This window comes from Pseudophryne corroboree, chromosome 4 (genome assembly GCF_028390025.1).
Source record: "Pseudophryne corroboree isolate aPseCor3 chromosome 4, aPseCor3.hap2, whole genome shotgun sequence".
Taxonomy (NCBI): Eukaryota; Metazoa; Chordata; class Amphibia; order Anura; family Myobatrachidae; genus Pseudophryne; species Pseudophryne corroboree.
The window spans coordinates 90,644,380-90,665,954 of NC_086447.1; the positions used below are offsets into that span (position 1 = coordinate 90,644,380).

The following is a 21,575-nucleotide window of genomic DNA, read 5'->3' on the forward strand; positions in this document are numbered from 1 at the left end:
ATATTAGCAGCAGACACAGTACAGTACGGTAGTCCACGGCTGTAGCTACCTCTGTGTCGGCACTCGGCAGTCCGTCCATAATTGTATACCACCTACCCGTGTTTTTTTTTTCTTTCTTCTTTATACATACATACTACTACATCTCTTTATCAACCAGTCTATATTAGCAGCAGACACAGTACAGTACGGTAGTTCACGGCTGTAGCTACCTCTGTGTCGGCACTCGGCAGTCCGTCCATAATTGTATACCACCTACCCGTGGTTTTTTTTTCTTTCTTCTTTATACATACATACTACTACATCTCTTTATCAACCAGTCTATATTAGCAGCAGACACAGTACAGTACGGTAGTTCATGGCTGTAGCTACCTCTGTGTCGGCACTCGGCAGTCCGTCCATAATTGTATACCACCTACCCGTGTTTTTTTTTTCTTTCTTCTTTATACATACATACTACTACATCTCTTTATCAACCAGTCTATATTAGCAGCAGACACAGTACAGTACGGTAGTCCACGGCTGTAGCTACCTCTGTGTCGGCACTCGGCAGTCCGACCATAATTGTATACCACCTACCCGTGGTTTTTTTTTCTTTCTTCTTTATACATACATACTACTACATCTCTTTATCAACCAGTCTATATTAGCAGCAGACACAGTACAGTACGGTAGTTCACGGCTGTAGCTACCTCTGTGTCGGCACTCGGCAGTCCGTCCATAATTGTATACCACCTACCCGTGTTTTTTTTTTCTTTCTTCTTTATACATACATACTACTACATCTCTTTATCAACCAGTCTATATTAGCAGCAGACACAGTACAGTACGGTAGTCCACGGCTGTAGCTACCTCTGTGTCGGCACTCGGCAGTCCGTCCATAATTGTATACTAGTATCCATCCATCTCCATTGTTTACCTGAGGTGCCTTTTAGTTGTGCCTATTAAAATATGGAGAACAAAAATGTTTAGGTTCCAAAATTAGGGAAAGATCAAGATCCACTTCCACCTCGTGCTGAAGCTGCTGCCACTAGTCATGGCCGAGACGATGAAATGCCAGCAACGTCGTCTGCCAAGGCCGATGCCCAATGTCATAGTACAGAGCATGTCAAATCCAAAACACCAAATATCAGTAAAAAAAGGACTCCAAAACCTAAAATAAAATTGTCGGAGTAGAAGCGTAAACTTGCCAATATGCCATTTACCACACGGAGTGGCAAGGAACGGCTGAGGCCCTGGCCTATGTTCATGGCTAGTGGTTCAGGTTCACATGAGGATGGAGGCACTCAGCCTCTCGCTAGAAAAATGAAAAGACTCAAGCTGGCAAAAGCAGTAGCACCGCAAAGAACTGTGCGTTCTTCGAAATCCCAAATCCACAAGGAGAGTCCAATTGTGTCGGTTGCGATGCCTGACCTTCCCAACACTGGACGTGAAGAGCATGCGCCTTCCACCATTTGCACGCCCCCTGCAAGTGCTGGAAGGAGCACCCGCAGTCCAGTTCCTGATAGTCAGATTGAAGATGTCAGTGTTGAAGTACACCAGGATGAGGAGGATATGGGTGTTGCTGGCGCTGGGGAGGAAATTGACCAGGAGGATTCTGATGGTGAGGTGGTTTGTTTAAGTCAGGCACCCGGGGAGACACCTGTTGTCCGTGGGAGGAATATGGCCGTTGACATGCCTGGTGAAAATACCAAAAAAATCAGCTCTTCGGTGTGGAGGTATTTCAACAGAAATGCGGACAACAGGTGTCAAGCCGTGTGTTCCCTTTGTCAAGCTGTAATAAGTAGGGGTAAGGACGTTAACCACCTCGGAACATCCTCCCTTATACGTCACCTGCAGCGCATTCATAATAAGTCAGTGACAAGTTCAAAAACTTTGGGTGACAGCGGAAGCAGTCCACTGACCAGTAAATCCCTTCCTCTTGTAACCAAGCTCACGCAAACCACCCCACCAACTCCCTCAGTGTCAATTTCCTCCTTCCCCAGGAATGCCAATAGTCCTGCAGGCCATGTCACTGGCAATTCTGATGATTCCTCTCCTGCCTGGGATTCCTCCGATGCATCCTTGCGTGTAACGCCTACTGCTGCTGGCGCTGCTGTTGTTGCTGCTGGGAGTCGATGGTCATCCCAGAGGGGAAGTCGTAAGACCACTTTTACTACTTCCACCAAGCAATTGACTGTCCAACAGTCCTTTGCGAGGAAGATGAAATATCACAGCAGTCATCCTACTGCAAAGCGGATAACTGAGGCCTTGGCATCCTGGGTGGTGAGAAACGTGGTTCCGGTATCCATCATTACTGCAGAGCCAACTAGAGACTTGTTGGAGGTACTGTGTCCCCGGTACCAAATACCATCTAGGTTCCATTTCTCTAGGCAGGCGATACCGAAAATGTACACAGACCTCAGAAAAAGAGTCACCAGTGTCCTAAAAAATGCAGCTGTACCCAATGTCCACTTAACCACGGACATGTGGACAAGTGGAGCAGGGCAGGGTCAGGACTATATGACTGTGACAGCCCACTGGGTAGATGTATGGACTCCCGCCGCAAGAACAGCAGCGGCGGCACCAGTAGCAGCATCTCGCAAACGCCAACTCTTTCCTAGGCAGGCTACGCTTTGTATCACCGCTTTCCAGAATACGCACACAGCTGAAAACCTCTTACGGCAACTGAGGAAGATCATCGCGGAATGGCTTACCCCAATTGGACTCTCCTGTGGATTTGTGGCATCGGACAACGCCAGCAATATTGTGTGTGCATTAAATATGGGCAAATTCCAGCACGTCCCATGTTTTGCACATACCTTGAATTTGGTGGTGCAGAATTATTTAAAAAACGACAGGGCGTGCAAGAGATGCTGTCGGTGGCCAGAAGAATTGCGGGACACTTTCGGCGTACAGAAGACTGGAGCACCACCAAAAACTACTGAACCTGCCCTGCCATCATCTGAAGCAAGAAGTAGTAACGAGGTGGAATTCAACCCTCTATATGCTTCAGAGGTTGGAGGAGCAGCAAAAGGCCATTCAAGCCTATACAATTGAGCACGATATAGGAGGTGGAATGCACCTGTCTCAAGCGCAGTGGAGAATGATTTCAACGTTGTGCAAGGTTCTGCTGCCCTTTGAACTTGCCACACGTGAAGTCAGTTCAGACACTGCCAGCCTGAGTCAGGTCATTCCCCTCATCAGGCTTTTGCAGAAGAAGCTGGAGACATTGAAGGAGGAGCTAACACGGAGCGATTCCGCTAGGCATGTGGGACTTGTGGATGGAGCCCTTAATTCGCTTAACAAGGATTCACGGGTGGTCAATCTGTTGAAATCAGAGCACTACATTTTGGCCACCATGCTCGATCCTAGATTTAAAGCCTACCTTGGATCTCTCTTTCCGGCAGACACAAGTCTGCTGGGGTTGAAAGACCTGCTGGTGAGAAAATTGTCAAGTCAAGCGGAACGCGACCTGTCAACATCTCCTCCTTCACATTCTCCCGCAACTGGGGGTGCGAGGAAAAGGCTAAGAATTCCGAGCCCACCCGCTGGCGGTGATGCAGGGCAGTCTGGAGCGACTGCTGATGCTGACATCTGGTCCGGACTGAAAGACCTGACAACGATTACGGACATGTCGTCTACTGTCACTGCATATGATTCTCTCCCCATTGAAAGAATGGTGGAGGATTATATGAGTGACCGCATCCAAGTAGGCACGTCACACAGTCCATACTTATACTGGCAGGAAAAAGAGGCAATTTGGAGGCCCTTGCACAAACTGGCTTTATTCTACCTAAGTTGCCCTCCCACAAGTGTGTACTCCGAAAGAGTGTTTAGTGCCGCCGCTCACCTTGTCAGCAATCGGCGTACGAGGTTACATCCAGAAAATGTGGAGAAGATGATGTTCATTAAAATGAATTATAATCAATTCCTCCGCGGAGACATTGACCAGCAGCAATTGCCTCCACAAAGTACACAGGGAGCTGAGATGGTGGATTCCAGTGGGGACGAATTGATAATCTGTGAGGAGGGGGATGTACACGGTGATATATCGGAGGATGATGATGAGGTGGACATCTTGCCTCTGTAGAGCCAGTTTGTGCAAGGAGAGATTAATTGCTTCTTTTTTGGGGGGGGTCCAAACCAACCCGTCATATCAGTCACAGTCGTGTGGCAGACCCTGTCACTGAAATGATGGGTTGGTTAAAGTGTGCATGTCCTGTTTTGTTTATACAACATAAGGGTGGGTGGGAGGGCCCAAGGACAATTCCATCTTGCACCTCTTTTTTCTTTTATTTTTCTTTGCGTCATGTGCTGTTTGGGGAGGGTTTTTTGGAAGGGACATCCTGCGTGACACTGCAGTGCCACTCCTAAATGGGCCCGGTGTTTGTGTCGGCCACTAGGGTCGCTAATCTTACTCACACAGCTACCTCATTGCGCCTCTTTTTTTCTTTGCGTCATGTGCTGTTTGGGGAGGGTTTTTTGGAAGGGACATCCTGCGTGACACTGCAGTGCCACTCCTAGATGGGCCCGGTGTTTGTGTCGGCCACTAGGGTCGCTAATCTTACTCACACAGCTACCTCATTGCGCCTCTTTTTTTCTTTGCGTCATGTGCTGTTTGGGGAGGGTTTTTTGGAAGGGACATCCTGCGTGACACTGCAGTGCCACTCCTAAATGGGCCCGGTGTTTGTGTCGGCCACTACGGTCGCTAATCTTACTCACACAGCTACCTCATTGCGCCTCTTTTTTTCTTTGCGTCATGTGCTGTTTGGGGAGGGTTTTTTGGAAGGGACATCCTACGTGACACTGCAGTGCCACTCCTAGATGGGCCCGGTGTTTGTGTCGGCCACTAGGGTCGCTAATCTTACTCACACAGCTACCTCATTGCGCCTCTTTTTTTCTTTGCGTCATGTGCTGTTTGGGGAGGGTTTTTTGGAAGGGACATCCTGCGTGACACTGCAGTACCACTCCTAAATGGGCCCGGTGTTTGTGTCGGCCACTAGGGTCGCTAATCTTACTCACACAGCTACCTCATTGCGCCTCTTTTTTTCTTTGCGTCATGTGCTGTTTGGGGAGGGTTTTTTGGAAGGGACATCCTGCGTGACACTGCAGTGCCACTCCTAGATGGGCCAGGTGTTTGTGTCGGCCACTAGGGTCGCTTAGCTTAGTCATCCAGCGACCTCGGTGCAAATTTTAGGACTAAAAATAATATTGTGAGGTGTGAGGTATTCAGAATAGACTGAAAATGAGTGGAAATTATGGTTTTTGAGGTTAATAATAATATGGGATCAAAATGACCCCCAAATTCTATGATTTAAGCTGTTTTTTAGGGTTTTTTGAAAAAAACACCCGAATCCAAAACACACCCGAATCCGACAAAAAAAATTCGGTGAGGTTTTGCCAAAACGCGGTCGAACCCAAAACACGGCCGCGGAACCGAACCCAAAACCAAAACACAAAACCCGAAAAATTTCAGGCGCTCATCACTAATAAATAGCATAAAAACATAGACATGTATAGTAGTTACATGCTATAGGTACTCAAATGATAGATCTGCTTAGATGCAATTGCTTAAACTGACCATGACAACTACAGTAGCTTGCCAGGCTTCCTATGCAAGAGCAAATATCTCCATGTGTCAGGTGTCTGACTGCAGTGTATGAGGTTGTAAGTTCAAGTTCTGGACATGGCTTGCTGAGCAATGTGTACTTTAAATACAGGGGGATATAACTGAATAGACAAGGTGCACGTAAATCACACTGTTACTGAAAGCTCAAATGTTAAGTGTATGAATGGGTGATAGCAGGTTTGGTGTTCAAATCCTTTGCTAAGTAGTTAGTTTACTGGAAAGTGAAACCATTGCTGTTTAGGACTAATCAATATTTTATGACCAATGGTGAAAACATCGGTAGTACTTATGGTTTCTTTCTTTGTCCCATCCTTATTTACACTTGTCTAGGGAGGGGGCAATATGACGTAATTATTTTAATCATTTAGTCAATTTGGCTTCCACGCCTCTCCATACACATTACAAACCACTATATAAAGAATCCCTTAATTCTCATTCACAATCAGTAATATATTCATTGTAATCACTCTGCTCATCTCTGCATTAGAGCTTTTACTGGTGATATCGTTCCCTTTAAACTTCTTATGTTAGTAGTTATTATGAGATGTTTCCCAATGCTGCTATTTGGCAGCATCACACAGTCAGTGTCACTGAGACAAAGGTGAAGCACAAGGGTTATATACAGCTGCCTTACAGGTGCCAGTCCCAGTCCCTCTTAGGAACACTGATCACACAATGGATTTGGGGCTCTCTGTCGCTACGTACTTTGTGCTGATATTAGTGCTGTTATATATTCTGCACCGGTGGAATAAAACAAGCTCAGCAAACTTTCCTCCAGGACCGAAATGTTGGCCGCTGATTGGGAACTTACATATCATGGATTTAAACAGACCGCACAAGACGTACTTAGAGGTAAGAGAACATCATGCTATAGCAAGTGTTTATGTGACATATAATGCTACAATACGGAGGTGCTTTGTAAAGGCACCATATACACCATAAGATTGTAATACTAAAATGTCATTGTGAGTTAATATCTACTGTACATAGGGGGTCATTCGGAGTTGATCGCTCGCTAGCTATTTTTTGCAGTGCTGCGATCAGATAGTCGCCGCCTATAGGGGAGTGTATTTTCGCTTTGCAAGTGTGCAAACGCTTGTGCAGCCGAGTGGTACAAAAACATTTTGCGCAGTTTGGTCTGAACTTAGGTGGTCATTCCGAGTTGATAGCTCGCTAGCAGTTTGTTGCAGCCGTGCAAACGTTATGCCACCGCCCACTGGGAGTGTATTTTAGACAGCAGAAATGCGAACGAAGGGATCGCAGAGCGGCTGCAAAATAATTTTGTGCAGTTTCAGAGTAGCTTCAAACCTACTCAGCGCTTGCGATCACTTCCGACCATTCAGTTCCTGATTTGACGGCACAAACACACCCTGCGTTCGCCCAGCCACGCTTGCGTTTTTCCTGGCACGCCTGCGTTTTTCTGAACACTCCCTGAAAACGGTCAGTTGACACCCAGAAATGACCTCTTCCTGTCAAATCACTCTGCGACTGCCTGTGCGACTGAAAAGCATCGCTAGACCCTGTGTAAAACTACATCGTTCGTTGAAATAGTACGCCTTTGATACAGCTGCAGGACCTGCAGCAAAACACGTCAGGAAGGAGGCTATTGGGGTCACCATCCTTCTGAACTACAACTGCCCGAGTGTGCCCCAGACCGGGACCAGACCTTGCTGTCAGCAAAAGTACTGTGGTGATTATTAATAACAGGACTACCACCAATCCTCATTATTTGTAGAGAACACCGCGATGCAGTGAGGACCCACAATTACGGACTTTTTCATGAGTCAACTTCAAGGGACTTTTACCTCCAGCGGCAAAATGTGGTAAATAACTCTGTAGGACTGCGCTGTCGGTCCATGATAAATTCTACACCTATCGATTATCCGGTCTATACTAAACAGGAACGGATCACACAGAGAGAAGGCAGTAATTAATGTGACCCTTTTTAGCACCATTTGATTTTATATATATATATGTATATGTATGCTTATGTTAGAGGAGCGTCTTTTATGGTTTATTAAATAATACCAATTGGTACTCAATCCTTCTATTTTCATTAATTTTTATATTAGCGCTGCTATATGGTTCTTTTTTTGGTTTGTAATATAATTTGGATGTGACTATCCCGAATATTTAGCAGCAGCTTAGTCAAACAGCTCATTAAAGCGCCCGATCTTTTATCTTCTTGATAAATTTCTCTTTGCCGCATGCACAGAAGTGCCTTTTTTTGCCTCATCGCTGCACAGCGAACGAATGCAGCTAGCGAACAACTCGGAATGACCACCTTACTCAGCTGCTGCGATAACTTCAGCCTGTCCAGTCCCGGAATTGACGTCAGACACCCGCCCTGCAAATGCTTGGACACGCCTGCTTTTTTCCAACCACTCCCAGAAAACGGTCAGTTGACACCCACAAACGCCCTCTTCCTGTCAATCTTCTTGTGATCGGCTGTGCGAATGGATTCTTCATTAAATCCATCGGCCAGCACCGATCCGCTTTGTACCCGTACGACGCGCCTGTGCAATGCGGTGCATACGCATGCGCAGTTTTTTGCCGAGTTTTGACCTGATTGCAGCGCTGCAAAAAATAGCTAGTGTGCGATCAGGTCGGAATGACCCTTATAGAGAGGTGCAGTACAGAGCTAACGCTGTGATTCAAGATCATTTGTACTGATTCCAAATAGTTTTCCAACCACATAATGGAAAAACATTGAAGGGAAACTAGAGTTTTGCTAACAATGGGGGTAATTCTGAGTTGATCGCAGCAGCAAATTTGTTAGCAGTTGGGCAAAACCATGGAGGTCATTCCGAGTCGTTCGCTCGGAAAATTTCTTCGCATCGCAGCGTTTTTCCGCTTAGTGCGCATGCGCAATGTCCGCACTGCGACTGCGCCAAGTAAATTTGCTATGAAGTTTGGATTTTTACTCACGGCTTTTTCTTCGCTCAGGCGATCGTAGTGTGATGGACAGGAAATGGGTGTTACTGGGCGGAAACAGGCCGTTTTATGGGCGTGTGGGAAAAAACGCTACCGTTTCCGGAAAAAACGCGGGAGTGGCTGAAAAAACGGAGGAGTGTCTGGGCGAACGCTGGGAGTGTTTGTGACGTTAAACCAGGAACGATAAGCACTGAACTGATCGCAGATGCCGAGTAAGTCTGGAGCTACTCAGAAACTGCTACGAGGTGTGTAATCGCAATATTGCGAATCTTTCGTTCGCAATTTTAAGAAGCTAAGATTCACTCCCAGTAGGCGGCGGCTTAGCGTGTGCAATACTGCTAAAATCGCCTTGCGAGCGAACAACTCGGAATGAGGGCCCATGTGCAGTGCAGGTGGGGCAGATGTAACATGTGCAGAGAGAGTTAGATTTGGGTGGGGTGTGTTCAAACGGAAATCTAAATTGCAGTGTAAAAATAAAGCAGCCAGTATTTACCCTGTACAGAAACAATATAACACACCCAAATCTAACTCTCTCTGCACATGTTACATTTGCCACACCTGCAGTGCACATGGTTTTGCCCTACTACTAATAAATTTACTGCTGCGATCAACTCTGAATTCCCCCCAATATTGCTAATCTTCATTATAACCGAAGCTAGCTAATGTGATCACTTATTTCACTAATTAAACCTACACAATATAAAACAATTTCTAGGCACAGATAAATCAGCAATATCCAGTCGGGGCGATTCAATAGTTTTACGCAGCATGCCCTGTCACCCGTCACATTAGATGAGGCTATATGTAAATGTCCGGGACTGGGCGTCCATTCCTTTATCTAGCTGATCGCACCCAGAAAATAGAGCAACCATCCAAACTACTTGGTGTGACAAGGACTTTACGCCTATTTCTGCTTGGTATTCATGCCAAAATGGACCAAAAATGTAACTGATCTGTCGGGCACAAGACACCCACAAAAATGTTTAATATCCCCCAGTGATTCTATACTGATGACTTAAGTAATTGCGGCTCCTAAATAGATATTTATGATTACCAAAAGTCAAAGAAAACAGATAAATGATTAATAAATCACTAATAGGAGCAAAAACTATTTCACTAAAAACGATCAATAAAATTGATTAATCTATTATCTGATTATCATATAATAAATCAATTTTATTGATTGGGTTTAGAATACAGTTTGCGCTCCTATTAGTTATTTATTTTTCTACTTCACTAATTGTTGCACTAATCAATTCATTAATCCATGCAAATAATGTAAGGCTATGTATACACTAGGACAGAGGTTCCCAAACTGTGTGCCATGGCACCTTGGGGTGCCTCGGGACACTTGCAGGGGTGCTCTGGGTTGGTGGTCCAGGACCAATTAAAATTATTCATGGTCAATATAATAGGCAAAACCAGTACTGGTGGCTGCCAGTCATAAAATATGTGGCCAAACAGAAGCAAATCTTGTCCCTCACCACACAACTGACCCTAAGGATGACATATAAACGCAATCTACTTAATGTAATATTTCTTTCTAAATTTCTCAATAAGAAATTTTTGGCCTAGGGGTGCCGTGAAAAAAATTCTGAAATTCTAGGGCGCCGTGATTCAAAAAAGTTTGGAAACCACTGCACTAGGACGATTCGTTAAGATGCGATGTCATCTGCGACGGTACCCGGCGGTGGTGCCGGCATCGGCAAGTGCATACCGGTGCAACAAATGACAGCGGGGGTTGGGGGTATCGAGGGCCACACTTGTCAGTCACTCACAGATTTATTGGTGGTCCAGACCGGGTAAGTGATGAGTTTCATTCTAACAAACCCTGCAAGTTACCTTCATACCGCCCAGAATGTTTAGGCACAGCAGTCATAGGTTAACTTAAAACATGATCCACCCTGGAAAATAACTAATCCAATTAGTTTTTCAATTGCTCCATAAAATTTACCTAGGTTTCTTAAATAATCGAGAAGTAAGAACATTGTAGTGTGGTATTCTCTCCCCCAGACCTGCATTCACAAGTTGGAGATGACAAGGGATGGTCTGCAGGGAGGGGATGCAGTTAAAATGCAGCCGGAAAGGATACCGGCAGTCGACATACTGATGCCGGAACCCCGTCCGATGGCATAAGCCTGGCATCTAAATACCGTTAGGGGTCGAGATACTGGCGTCACTCAAAATACCGATGTCTGGAATCCTGAACGTCCTTTGAGCGGGACTTGCTAGCGTCTTGCTGTGGGAGGTGGAAGGGTAGGTTTAGGCATTAGAAGGGGGGTTAGGGTTAGGGTGCAGGTCCGGGAAGGTTAGGGTTAGGGACCGGGGAGGGAGGGTTAGAGTTAGGCACTTACAAGGGGAGGTTAGGGTTAGGCACCAAGCGGAAAGGGTTAAGTTTAGGCAGCGGAGAAGGGAGGGTTAGGCACCACCAGGGAGGGTTAGGGTAGGGGCAGGGGAGGGTAAGGTTACTTACATACATATATACATACATACTGCATATACATACATATATAAAAACATTAATCCACTGCACTCTGCCATTCCCAGGTGTGGGGTGCAAAGTGGCATGTGAACGTGTTGTAGAAATACAAATCAGGGAATGGCGAGTGCAGTGGATTAATTTTTTTCATAGATATTTTCAATTATTTTTTAATCAACCTCTTTGTGATCACATCTTTTTATGTACACCTGCGTAAACTCATTTATTGTAACTAGAGATGAGCGGGTTCGGTTCCTCGGAATCCGAACCCGCCCGAACTTCATGTTTTTTTTCACGGGTCCGAGCGACTCGGATCTTCCCGCCTTGCTCGGTTAACCCGAGCGCGCCCGAACGTCATCATGACGCTGTCGGATTCTCGCGAGGCTCGGATTCTATCGCGAGACTCGGATTCTATATAAGGAGCCGCGCGTCGCCGCCATTTTCACTCGTGCATTGAGATTGATAGGGAGAGGACGTGTCTGGCGTCCTCTCCATTAGAATAGAGATAGATTAGATAGAGAGAGAGAGATTGTGCAGAGTCGCAGACAGAGTTAGTTTACCACAGTCAGTGACCAGTGCAGTTGCTAGTTAACTTTTATTTAATATAATATATCCGTTCACTTCTCTCTGCTATATCCGTTCTCTGCCTGAAAAAAAAAACGATACACAGCACAGTCAGTCACACAGTGTGACTCAGTCTGTGTGCACTCAGCTCAGCCCAGTGTGCTGCACAGTCATCAATGTATAAATTAAAAGCTTATAATTAATTGTGGGGGAGACTGGGGAGCACTGCAGGTTGTTAGCAGGAGCCAGGAGTACAATTATATTAATTAACAGTGCACACTTTTGCTGCAGGAGTGGTGACCAGTGCCTGACCACCAGTATAGTATTGTTGTATACTACTAATATCTCTTTAAATATCAACCAGTCTATATTAGCAGCAGACACAGTACAGTGCGGTAGTTCACGGCTGTGGCTACCTCTGTGTCGGCACACGGCAGGCAGTCCGTCCGACCAGAATTGTATTATTTATTATTATATACCTACCACCTAACCGTGGTTTTTTTTTCATTCTTTATACCGTCATAGTGTCATCCTAATTGTTACGAGTATACTACTATCTCTTTATCAACCAGTGTACAGTGCGGTAGTTCACGGCTGTGGCTACCTCTGTGTCGGCACACGGCAGGCAGTCCGTCCGACCAGAATTGTATTATTTATTATTATATACCTACCACCTAACCGTGGTTTTTTTTTTCATTCTTTATACCGTCATAGTGTCATCCTAATTGTTACGAGTATACTACTATCTCTTTATCAACCAGTGTACAGTGCGGTAGTTCACGGCTGTGGCTACCTCTGTGTCGGCACACGGCAGGCAGTCCGTCCGACCAGAATTGTATTATTTATTATTATATACCTACCACCTAACCGTGGTTTTTTTTTCCATTCTTTATACCGTCATAGTGTCATCCTAATTGTTACGAGTATACTACTATCTCTTTATCAACCAGTGTACAGTGCGGTAGTTCACGGCTGTGGCTACCTCTGTGTCGGCACACGGCAGGCAGTCCGTCCGACCAGAATTGTATTATTTATTATTATATACCTACCACCTAACCGTGGTTTTTTTTTCATTCTTTATACCGTCATAGTGTCATCCTAATTGTTACGAGTATACTACTATCTCTTTATCAACCAGTGTACAGTGCGGTAGTTCACGGCTGTGGCTACCTCTGTGTCGGCACACGGCAGGCAGTCCGTCCGACCAGAATTGTATTATTTATTATTATATACCTACCACCTAACCGTGGTTTTTTTTTCATTCTTTATACCGTCATAGTGTCATCCTAATTGTTACGAGTATACTACTATCTCTTTATCAACCAGTGTACAGTGCGGTAGTTCACGGCTGTGGCTACCTCTGTGTCGGCACACGGCAGGCAGTCCGTCCGACCAGAATTGTATTATTTATTATTATATACCTACCACCTAACCGTGGTTTTTTTTTTTCATTCTTTATACCGTCATAGTGTCATCCTAATTGTTACGAGTATACTACTATCTCTTTATCAACCAGTGTACAGTGCGGTAGTTCACGGCTGTGGCTACCTCTGTGTCGGCACACGGCAGGCAGTCCGTCCGACCAGAATTGTATTATTTATTATTATATACCTACCACCTAACCGTGGTTTTTTTTTTCATTCTTTATACCGTCATAGTGTCATCCTAATTGTTACGAGTATACTACTATCTCTTTATCAACCAGTGTACAGTGCGGTAGTTCACGGCTGTGGCTACCTCTGTGTCGGCACACGGCAGGCAGTCCGTCCGACCAGAATTGTATTATTTATTATTATATACCTACCACCTAACCGTGGTTTTTTTTTTCATTCTTTATACCGTCATAGTGTCATCCTAATTGTTACGAGTATACTACTATCTCTTTATCAACCAGTGTACAGTGCGGTAGTTCACGGCTGTGGCTACCTCTGTGTCGGCAGTCGGCAGGCAGTCCATCCATAATTGTATTATTATTATAATATATACCACCTAACCGTGGTTTTTTTTTCATTCTTTATACCGTCGTCATAGTGTCATACTAGTTGTTACGAGTATACTACTATCTCTTTATCAACCAGTGTACAGTGCGGTAGTTCACGGCTGTGGCTACCTCTGTGTCGGCAGTCGGCAGGCAGTCCGTCCATCCATAATTGTATTATTATTATAATATATACCACCTAACCGTGGTTTTTTTTTCATTCTTTATACCGTCGTCATAGTGTCATACTAGTTGTTACGAGTATACTACTATCTCTTTATCAACCAGTGTACAGTGCGGTAGTTCACGGCTGTGGCTACCTCTGTGTCGGCAGTCGGCAGGCAGTCCGTCCATCCATAATTGTATTATTATTATAATATATACCACCTAACCGTGGTTTTTTTTCCATTCTTTATACCGTCGTCATAGTGTCATACTAGTTGTTACGAGTATACTACTATCTCTTTATCAACCAGTGTACAGTGCGGTAGTTCACGGCTGTGGCTACCTCTGTGTCGGCAGTCGGCAGGCAGTCCGTCCATCCATAATTGTATTATTATTATAATATATACCACCTAACCGTGGTTTTTTTATACCACCTAACCGTGGCAGTCCGTCCATAATTGTATACTAGTATCCAATCCATCCATCTCCATTGTTTACCTGAGGTGCCTTTTAGTTCTGCCTATAAAATATGGAGAACAAAAAAGTTGAGGTTCCAAAATTAGGGAAAGATCAAGATCCACTTCCACCTCGTGCTGAAGCTGCTGCCACTAGTCATGGCCGAGACGATGAAATGCCAGCAACGTCGTCTGCCAAGGCCGATGCCCAATGTCATAGTACAGAGCATGTCAAATCCAAAACACCAAATATCAGAAAAAAAAGGACTCCAAAACCTAAAATAAAATTGTCGGAGGAGAAGCGTAAACTTGCCAATATGCCATTTACCACACGGAGTGGCAAGGAACGGCTGAGGCCCTGGCCTATGTTCATGGCTAGTGGTTCAGCTTCACATGAGGATGGAAGCACTCAGCCTCTCGCTAGAAAACTGAAAAGACTCAAGCTGGCAAAAGCACCGCAAAGAACTGTGCGTTCTTTGAAATCCCAAATCCACAAGGAGAGTCCAATTGTGTCGTTTGCGATGCCTGACCTTCCCAACACTGGACGTGAAGAGCATGCGCCTTCCACTATTTGCATGCCCCCTGCAAGTGCTGGAAGGAGCACCCGCAGTCCAGTTCCTGATAGTCAGATTGAAGATGTCAGTGTTGAAGTACACCAGGATGAGGAGGATATGGGTGTTGCTGGCGCTGGGGAGGAAATTGACCAGGAGGATTCTGATGGTGAGGTGGTTTGTTTAAGTCAGGCACCCGGGGAGACACCTGTTGTCCGTGGGAGGAATATGGCCGTTGACATGCCAGGTGAAAATACCAAAAAAATCAGCTCTTCGGTGTGGAGGTATTTCACCAGAAATGCGGACAACAGGTGTCAAGCCGTGTGTTCCCTTTGTCAAGCTGTAATAAGTAGGGGTAAGGACGTTAACCACCTCGGAACATCCTCCCTTATACGTCACCTGCAGCGCATTCATAATAAGTCAGTGACAAGTTCAAAAACTTTGGGTGACAGCGGAAGCAGTCCACTGACCAGTAAATCCCTTCCTCTTGTAACCAAGCTCACGCAAACCACCCCACCAACTCCCTCAGTGTCAATTTCCTCCTTCCCCAGGAATGCCAATAGTCCTGCAGGCCATGTCACTGGCAAGTCTGACGAGTCCTTTCCTGCCTGGGATTCCTCCGATGCATCCTTGCGTGTAACGCCTACTGCTGCTGGCGCTGCTGTTGTTGCCGCTGGGAGTCGATGGTCATCCCAGAGGGGAAGTCGTAAGCCCACTTGTACTACTTCCAGTAAGCAATTGACTGTTCAACAGTCCTTTGCGAGGAAGATGAAATATCACAGCAGTCATCCTACTGCAAAGCGGATAACTGAGTCCTTGACAACTATGTTGGTGTTAGACGTGCGTCCGGTATCCGCCGTTAGTTCACAGGGAACTAGACAATTTATTGAGGCAGTGTGCCCCCGTTACCAAATACCATCTAGGTTCCACTTCTCTAGGCAGGCGATACCGAGAATGTACACGGACGTCAGAAAAAGACTCACCAGTGTCCTAAAAAATGCAGTTGTACCCAATGTCCACTTAACCACGGACATGTGGACAAGTGGAGCAGGGCAGGGTCAGGACTATATGACTGTGACAGCCCACTGGGTAGATGTATGGACTCCCGCCGCAAGAACAGCAGCGGCGGCACCAGTAGCAGCATCTCGCAAACGCCAACTCTTTCCTAGGCAGGCTACGCTTTGTATCACCGCTTTCCAGAATACGCACACAGCTGAAAACCTCTTACGGCAACTGAGGAAGATCATCGCGGAATGGCTTACCCCAATTGGACTCTCCTGTGGATTTGTGGCATCGGACAACGCCAGCAATATTGTGTGTGCATTAAATATGGGCAAATTCCAGCACGTCCCATGTTTTGCACATACCTTGAATTTGGTGGTGCAGAATTTTTTAAAAAACGACAGGGGCGTGCAAGAGATGCTGTCGGTGGCCAGAAAAATTGCGGGACACTTTCGGCGTACAGGCACCACGTACAGAAGACTGGAGCACCACCAAAAACTACTGAACCTGCCCTGCCATCATCTGAAGCAAGAAGTGGTAACGAGGTGGAATTCAACCCTCTATATGCTTCAGAGGTTGGAGGAGCAGCAAAAGGCCATTCAAGCCTATACAATTGAGCACGATATAGGAGATGGAATGCACCTGTCTCAAGTGCAGTGGAGAATGATTTCAACGTTGTGCAAGGTTCTGATGCCCTTTGAACTTGCCACACGTGAAGTCAGTTCAGACACTGCCAGCCTGAGTCAGGTCATTCCCCTCATCAGGCTTTTGCAGAAGAAGCTGGAGGCATTGAAGAAGGAGCTAACACGGAGCGATTCCGCTAGGCATGTGGGACTTGTGGATGCAGCCCTTAATTCGCTTAACAAGGATTCACGGGTGGTCAATCTGTTGAAATCAGAGCACTACATTTTGGCCACCGTGCTCGATCCTAGATTTAAAGCCTACCTTGGATCTCTCTTTCCGGCAGACACAGGTCTGCTGGGGTTGAAAGACCTGCTGGTGACAAAATTGTCAAGTCAAGCGGAACGCGACCTGTCAACATCTCCTCCTTCACATTCTCCCGCAACTGGGGGTGCGAGGAAAAGGCTCAGAATTCCGAGCCCACCCGCTGGCGGTGATGCAGGGCAGTCTGGAGCGACTGCTGATGCTGACATCTGGTCCGGACTGAAGGACCTGACAACGATTACGGACATGTCGTCTACTGTCACTGCATATGATTCTCTCAACATTGATAGAATGGTGGAGGATTATATGAGTGACCGCATCCAAGTAGGCACGTCACACAGTCCGTACTTATACTGGCAGGAAAAAGAGGCAATTTGGAGGCCCTTGCACAAACTGGCTTTATTCTACCTAAGTTGCCCTCCCACAAGTGTGTACTCCGAAAGAGTGTTTAGTGCCGCCGCTCACCTTGTCAGCAATCGGCGTACGAGGTTACATCCAGAAAATGTGGAGAAGATGATGTTCATTAAAATGAATTATAATCAATTCCTCCGCGGAGACATTGACCAGCAGCAATTGCCTCCACAAAGTACACAGGGAGCTGAGATGGTGGATTCCAGTGGGGACGAATTGATAATCTGTGAGGAGGGGGATGTACACGGTGATATATCGGAGGGTGAAGATGAGGTGGACATCTTGCCTCTGTAGAGCCAGTTTGTGCAAGGAGAGATTAATTGCTTCTTTTTTGGGGGGGGTCCAAACCAACCCGTCATATCAGTCACAGTCGTGTGGCAGACCCTGTCACTGAAATGATGGGTTGGTTAAAGTGTGCATGTCCTGTTTTGTTTATACAACATAAGGGTGGGTGGGAGGGCCCAAGGATAATTCCATCTTGCACCTCTTTTTTCTTTTCTTTTTCTTTGCATCATGTGCTGATTGGGGAGGGTTTTTTGGAAGGGACATCCTGCGTGACACTGCAGTGCCACTCCTAGATGGGCCCGGTGTTTGTGTCGGCCACTAGGGTCGCTAATCTTACTCACACAGTCAGCTACCTCATTGCGCCTCTTTTTTTCTTTGCGTCATGTGCTGTTTGGGGAGGGTTTTTTGGAAGGGACATCCTGCGTGACACTGCAGTGCCACTCCTAGATGGGCCCGGTGTTTGTGTCGGCCACTAGGGTCGCTAATCTTACTCACACAGTCAGCTACCTCATTGCGCCTCTTTTTTTCTTTGCGTCATGTGCTGTTTGGGGAGGGTTTTTTGGAAGGGACATCCTGCGTGACACTGCAGTGCCACTCCTAGATGTGCCCGGTGTTTGTGTCGGCCACTAGGGTCGCTAATCTTACTCACACAGTCAGCTACCTCATTGCGCCTCTTTTTTTCTTTGCGTCATGTGCTGTTTGGGGAGGGTTTTTTGGAAGGGCCATCCTGCGTGACACTGCAGTGCCACTCCTAGATGGGCCCGGTGTTTGTGTCGGCCACTAGGGTCGCTTATCTTACTCACACAGCGACCTCGGTGCAAATTTTAGGACTAAAAATAATATTGTGAGGTGTGATGTGTTCAGAATAGGCTGAAAATGAGTGTAAATTATGTTTTTTGAGGTTAATAATACTTTGGGATCAAAATTACCCCCAAATTCTATGATTTAAGCTGTTTTTTAGGGTTTTTTGAAAAAAACACCCGAATCCAAAACACACCCGAATCCGACAAAAAAAATTCGGTGAGGTTTTGCCAAAACGCGGTCGAACCCAAAACACGGCCGCGGAACCGAACCCAAAACCAAAACACAAAACCCGAAAAATTTCCGGCGCTCATCTCTAATTGTAACCTGTGTCAGCTGCTTTCCTAGTTGTTCTGCAGCAGCCATGCTTGGTGACTGTCTCACCTGTAAAAGCCATAAGTCAGTTGGCAGGTGAGCTATAAACCAGCTAGTATACCTTAGGTTTAATTCTGATGTGATAACAGTTACCAAGTTCTAATTCTGAGTGATAGAGTAGGACTTGCAGTGAAATTGGGTCCCTTGACGTGGGCTGCTAGCTTAAATGCATTGATCAATTCACAAACTAAATCCTCACTGTTTATTATGTTGAGTGAGTTTATTATGGTGAGTGCTGAGCTCTGTGATACATACAGTATATACAGTACTGTGCAAAAATTTTAGGCAGGTGGGGTAAATGCTGCTAAGTAAGGATGCTTTTAAAAAATAGAACTGTTAATAGGTTATTTTTATCAATTAACAAAATGCAAAGTGACTGAACAGAAGAGAAATCTAAATCAAATCAATATTTGGTCTGACCACTCTGCCTTCAAAACAGCATAACTTCTTCTAGGTACACTTGCACACAGTTTTTGAAGGAACTCGGCAGGGAGATCTTCTGTGGATGTAGGCTTGTTCAAATCCTTGTGTCTCTTCATGTAATGCCAGACAGACCCGATGATGTTGAGATCAGGGCTCTATGGTGGCCATATTATCACTTCCAGGACTCCTTGTTCTTCTTTATGCTGAACATAGGGGGTCATTCTGGGCCGTTCACACGCTCACACGCAGCGGTTCTTCGCTGCAGTGCAAACGGGTCAGAACTGCGCATGCATGGCGGCCGCATTGCGCACGCACATCGTTGCCCGGCGATGGCTGCCGCCGGGCAGCGGCCAGAACAAAGAAGAAAGTAATCGCTAGAGCGATCACAAGAAGATTGACAGCGGGAAGGCGTTCCGGGGCGTCTACTCACCGTTTTCTGGGCATGGAGAGCAGAATGCAGGCGTTTGGAGGGATGATGTCTGCCGTCAATCCCGGGACCTTCGTCGCTGGATCAGTCGCACAGGGTAAGTCTGACCCTGGTCTTGTCTTGCAGGAAACTTTTTTAGCATAGCAGAGCTTCACAAGCGATCGCAGCCCTGCTATGCAGAAATACACTCCCCCATAGGCGGAGATTAGTTGATTGCACCAGCAGCAAAAAGTTGCTACGTGCGATCAACTCGGAATGACCCCCATAGTTCTTAATGACATTGGCTGTATGTTAGGGTTCAGGTTCCTGCTGCAGAATAAATTTGGAGCCAATCAGATGCCTTCCTGGTGGTATTGCATGATGGATAAGCAGAGGAGTACCTAGAGAGGAGGGGACCCGTGTGCAGTCTCCAGGTGTGGGCCCTCTCCTCTCTCGTAGCCAGCAGCGCTGCTGTTAGCACTCTGAACACTGAGTCTCTGGCAAAGTGCCATAGTCTACAGCGCATACGCAGGACTCCTAAAAAATGCCGCTGTTAGCTCAGAGTGCTAACAGTGGTGCTGCCGGCTACAGGAGAGAAGGGGCCCACACACGGTCACCGATAGACGCCAGAAAGGTAAGTATAGAAGAAATGGGTGCAGTGTGTGCGGTGTGGGCCCTCTCTGGACGCAGGGGCCCGTGCGCACTGCACTCATTGCACCCCTAATAGATACGCCACTGTGGATAAATACCTGCCTGTATTTCTCAGCATTAAGAAAACCCTTAATCCTGACCAAATCTCCAACTGTTTTAATTGGGCACATTTCTTCAGGGAGGAAAACTCAATGATGTATCACTAGCTAAAAATAAAGTTTTGCTTCTTTTTCTCGTAGTAAGTTGTTTTTTACATTTGTATTTTATTTTGTCAAATGCATTGTATTACAGCTGGCAAAGACCTACGGCTCAGTGTTTAGCGTTCAGATGGGCATGAAAAAGATGGTGGTCCTAGCCGGATACGAGGCCGTAAAAGACGCTCTCATCAATCATGCTGAAGAGTTTGGAGAAAGGGGGATAGTTAAAATGTTGAAGGACATGGACAAGGAAAAGGGTGAGTCATTGTTATCATTTATTGTGTTTCCTGAATGCACAATTAGGCAATTTTAAGAAGAGTGTTGACCCCGCCCTGGTGTGCCAAGAAAGGAGGAACAGGTACTAATTACACGGGCATGGGTAAATTGCATGCCCGCGATGTACAGATGGGTCCACGGTTATCTTGGCTAGTTTGCTGCGCCTAGGCACACCATGGTTTATTTACATAAACCCTTCATCTATTGTTCTCAGCTGCAATACAATACAGAGAACAATACAGCAGGGGATTAAGTCCGACTGCCAAATCTCAGTTAATCCTTTTAAAGGCCAAGATAAATGTGGACCCATCTGTATGTACTGGGTAATATATACCAGTCTGTTCCTGTATTAGGTAGGCCTGTTATCATATTACATGTTATATATTACATGTTACATGTTGCCCTGCACCATCATCAGTGACCAGGTCCTGCTCTTATTGTGACAGTTTTCTTCTTGTTACTTTTCCTAAATCTTTCTTAGCTGACGATTTTTCCCTTCAAAACTATTCATAATATTGTTTTTTTAACAAACATTTTAATTAATATAGTTGAAAAAGTATTTTTAAATATATTGAAATATTATATTATTCATACCTGCAGAACGGATCTCCTTGTCAAGAACTGAGGGACACAGTGGGGCGGTGCGGTGGCATGTGACCTGACCATGCCAGTTAAGCGGTTAAGCAGTCAGTAACCGATATTTTTAATTTTTCCCATTAAAGAAAGTTTGGATAAAAGATGGGAATGAGAATGCCATTAAAGGTTACTGGTTTACTGACTGCACTGGTAGAGAGAGGTTAATAGTCAGTTTGCTATGTGTTGGTTCACAGCGGTGGAATCTCTATTTTGGAGTCTTTAATATAATCCACAGAAGGGAGTAATATGTCTCCATTTGGCAGAACTGTCCCCCATCTCAGATTTTATTAGTAGATTCATAAATTCCTTGGCCATATGTATCAAGGGGAACCAGAAGCTACATAGGGGGAGAAGTCCTGCACCCCAGGATGTCACTGGAGAAAATCCCGCTATCTGTCTGACCTTCTTCCTTCCAAACTTATCGCTCCTCTCT

General features: G+C 45.8%; 1 protein-coding gene across 3 annotated transcripts in view; it reads left to right on the plus strand.

Annotated features, from left to right (window-relative positions):
• LOC134908963 (cytochrome P450 2K4-like) overlaps nucleotides 1–21,575 on the plus strand; it is a 150,515-nt gene that overhangs the window by 8,314 nt on the left and 120,626 nt on the right. For 2 of the 3 annotated variants that reach the window (XM_063915254.1, XM_063915253.1), the window contains exons 1-2: nucleotides 6,213–6,460; nucleotides 20,325–20,487. In XM_063915254.1, the coding sequence (XP_063771324.1) occupies nucleotides 6,284–6,460; nucleotides 20,325–20,487 (340 nt within the window). In that variant the 5' untranslated portion in view covers nucleotides 6,213–6,283. Of the gene's footprint in view, nucleotides 1–6,212; nucleotides 6,461–20,324; nucleotides 20,488–21,575 lie in introns of those variants that run through there. The other variant, XM_063915255.1, reaches the window with a different exon arrangement.